Source organism: Phaethon aethereus, assembly GCF_964289735.1.
Source record: "Phaethon aethereus genome assembly, chromosome: 2".
Taxonomy (NCBI): Eukaryota; Metazoa; Chordata; class Aves; order Phaethontiformes; family Phaethontidae; genus Phaethon; species Phaethon aethereus.
This window is the reverse complement of record NC_138582.1, coordinates 168,868,906-168,872,045: the sequence shown is the minus strand read 5'-3', so window position 1 is coordinate 168,872,045 and position 3,140 is coordinate 168,868,906. Positions and strand designations below refer to the sequence as shown.

The window sequence follows — 3,140 nt, the reverse complement described above, 5'->3', positions numbered from 1 at the left end:
CTGATCCTTTGCATTTTTCTGGGTTTGCTAATGAAAGATATTTCAGCAGTGCAAGTCTCTCTGATGTGGGCAGCATCCTCTAACCCTGCTTTCAGCTCAGGAGCATGAGCCCATGGTGTGCAAGCAAGAGACTATCACAAGTTAAGCACCTTTTTGTGCCTCGGTGGCTGCCACGGTGCCTTGCGTTCACTTTTACAGTCACCCAAACCCTTCCTACAGCTGAGCAACGTCTTGAAATAGGCAACAAAGTGGGTAATGGCGAACCTAGTAGGTGCTGTGGCTTGTTGCATTATTAGTCTGTGTTTATCTAGTACCACCAGGTATCCCTGCCTCCGATTACGGTGGTGCAGCACGTCCCCACGCTGGCCACGGCTCGCTGCCCGATGCTGAACTCACCTGGTCAGCCCCATGTCACTGTCCCTCACAGGTCCCGGGGAGATGGGCTGCAGCGGTGAAAGGTGCCTCTTTGAGATAAAATGACTTCATCTGTCACAGGTGTGCCAATGTCACAGCCGTAGTAGCTGACCGTAGCCACAGATGTTAACTTACAGCTATGTTGTTTTCTTCCTCCTCTTCCTGCAGGTTATAACTGAGTAGCCCTTATGACCAACATGAGCTGGAGCTTTCTAACCCGCCTGCTAGAAGAGATTCACAATCACTCCACCTTCGTGGGGAAGGTCTGGCTCACCGTGCTCATCGTCTTCCGCATTGTCTTGACAGCGGTGGGGGGTGAGTCCATCTACTCCGATGAGCAGAGCAAGTTCACCTGTAACACCAAGCAGCCCGGCTGCGACAATGTCTGTTACGACGCCTTTGCACCGCTGTCACACGTCAGGTTCTGGGTCTTCCAGATCATCATGATATCCACCCCTTCGGTCATGTACCTGGGCTATGCCATCCACAGGATCGCCCGGTCAGCAGAGGAGGAGAAGAAGTTCAAGGGGTTCAAGAAGAAGAAGCAGTTTGCTTTGAACTGGCAGGCAGCGCGCAACGTGGAGGACCCGATGGAGGCTGACGAAGAGGAGCCCATGATCTCGGACGACACAGCACAAAACGAGAAAGCCAAAGCCAAGCCCAAAAACAAAGAGCAACAAAAGCATGACGGGAGGAGGCGCATCCAGCAAGAAGGACTGATGAAAATCTACGTCTTCCAGCTACTTACCAGAGCTTCGTTTGAAGTTTGCTTTTTGATAGGGCAATACTTGCTCTACGGTTTTGAGGTAGAAGCCTATTACGTCTGCAACAGGGTTCCTTGCCCTCACACTGTGGACTGCTTTGTGTCCCGGCCAACTGAGAAGACGATCTTTCTCCTGGTGATGTACGTCGTGAGCTGCCTGTGCTTATTGCTGAACATGTGTGAGATGTTTCACCTGGGGTTTGGGACCATCCGAGATGCCATTCGCAGCCGGAAAATCAACAGCTTTAGGCAGCCTCCCTACAACTATGCCTACCCAAAGAACATCTCCTGCCCTCCTGAGTACAACCTGGTAGTGAAATCAGAGAAGTCCACCAAGATCCCCAACAGCCTGATGGCTCATGAGCAGAACTTGGCTAACGTCGCTCAGGAGCAGCAGTGCACCAGCCCAGATGAGAACCTCCCGGCAGACTTGTCCACCCTTCACAAACACTTGCGAGTGGCCCAGGAGCAGTTAGACATAGCATTTCAGAGCTACAGCAGCACCCAGGCCAACACACAACCTTCTCGAACCAGCAGTCCTGCCTCGGGTGGCACGGTGGTAGAGCAGAACAGGGCCAACACTGCCCAGGAGAAACAAGGTGCTAAACCCAAAGCCTCCTTGGAGAAAGGGAGCTCAAGCAGTAAAGATGGAAAGACGTCTGTATGGATATAGCTTCGTCTAAAAGGAGAGAGGGCAGCATAAGTGGGGTTTTTATTTTGGTTTGTTTCTGTTTTTCGGTGTTGTCTTGCGTTCGTTTCACAGGGCACAGGCGCAATTTTTATACAGAAGTCAAGAGAGAAAAGGAGTTTCAGACCAATTTAGCGCTGTCGTCCAGTGCATTAACAAAAGACATTTCTTCCCTCTTTCCAACACATTCTCCAGCTGGGAACCTCCAGTGAGCAACAGCAAACTCCCTGCATCACCCACCGCTTCGGTGACCACAAGAGCCCCCAGCAGAGACCAGACAACGCGCTGTGATGGGAAGTGGAGCTGCTGGTGGCTCAGGAGAGAAGTCAGGCCGACGGCGAGCAGCTCCCCTCCTGCATGGCGAGGCTAGAGTGCTGTAGGTCAGGCAGTGTTTAATTACTAAATATCCTTAATCAAAATGAATTTCTGGTCCCTTAATGAGAAAACAACTGACATATTGCATGAACCTTCACGACACGCTTACAGCTGATGTCCTGCCTGAACTGATAGATGCTGTAGCAGGCATCACTGGAAACGAAGGCAGCAGGGATGCCTGCTGCGAGCCATGAGCTTGCACCCACATCAGGTTGCGCGGCAGAAACACGGTAACTGTCTTACACACGGAGACTGAAAAGCATAGCACAGTGCTGAAGGGTTTTTTGTCTTTTATTCCTCTGCGTCGCAGCAAAAAGCAAATACGATCGAACGCTACGCAGCAGGAGCGAGCAGTGACATCATTGCGTCTTACCGGTGCCTGTGTAGCGCTTGCTACAGACGTGACGGAATCATTGCAGTTACAGCATTTTTAACAAACTGCTGCTTCACATCATCAGAAAGTGCCTTTATGCAACCAGGAAAACAAAATCATAAAGGGTTTAGACGTTTTTGTTCTGCTGAATTTTAATAGAGATTGGAAGAGCAGTGTTGGAAAATTTGTTTTTCTGTTTAATCAAACACTTATAAATAGTGTCAGACAGCAGATCTATGCATAGTGTGTATATGATGTGTGTGTGTGTGTACATATACATATATACAGACACATATGAACGTGTGTGTGTGACTATAGGCATAGAGAGACATATATAAATGTAGGTAGTATCAACCCTCTGGTAATTTTACAGCCTTCCACCTCTCCTGGGAAAACCCAGCTGGCCCAGGACTATGGCTGATCTCATCCTGGAGCAGTCTTTGGGCTTCTAGCCTCCAGCCTGCCCTGGGCAACTGGCAGGTTTCACACACTTGCTTGAGGCGCTTAGTGGAAGACCTGGCTTCAGT

At 50.0% G+C, this 3,140-nt stretch overlaps 1 protein-coding gene across 1 annotated transcript; it reads left to right on the top strand.

The window, feature by feature from the left end:
* Positions 1-602: 602 nt before the first annotated feature.
* Positions 603-1,850, top strand: GJC2 (gap junction protein gamma 2; the record flags this gene model as incomplete). Its single annotated transcript, XM_082014625.1, has 1 exon — positions 603-1,850. One exon carries the CDS (start codon positions 603-605, stop codon positions 1,848-1,850), a length of 1,248 nt encoding a protein of 415 aa, XP_081870751.1.
* Between the last annotated feature and the right edge of the window lie 1,290 nt (positions 1,851-3,140).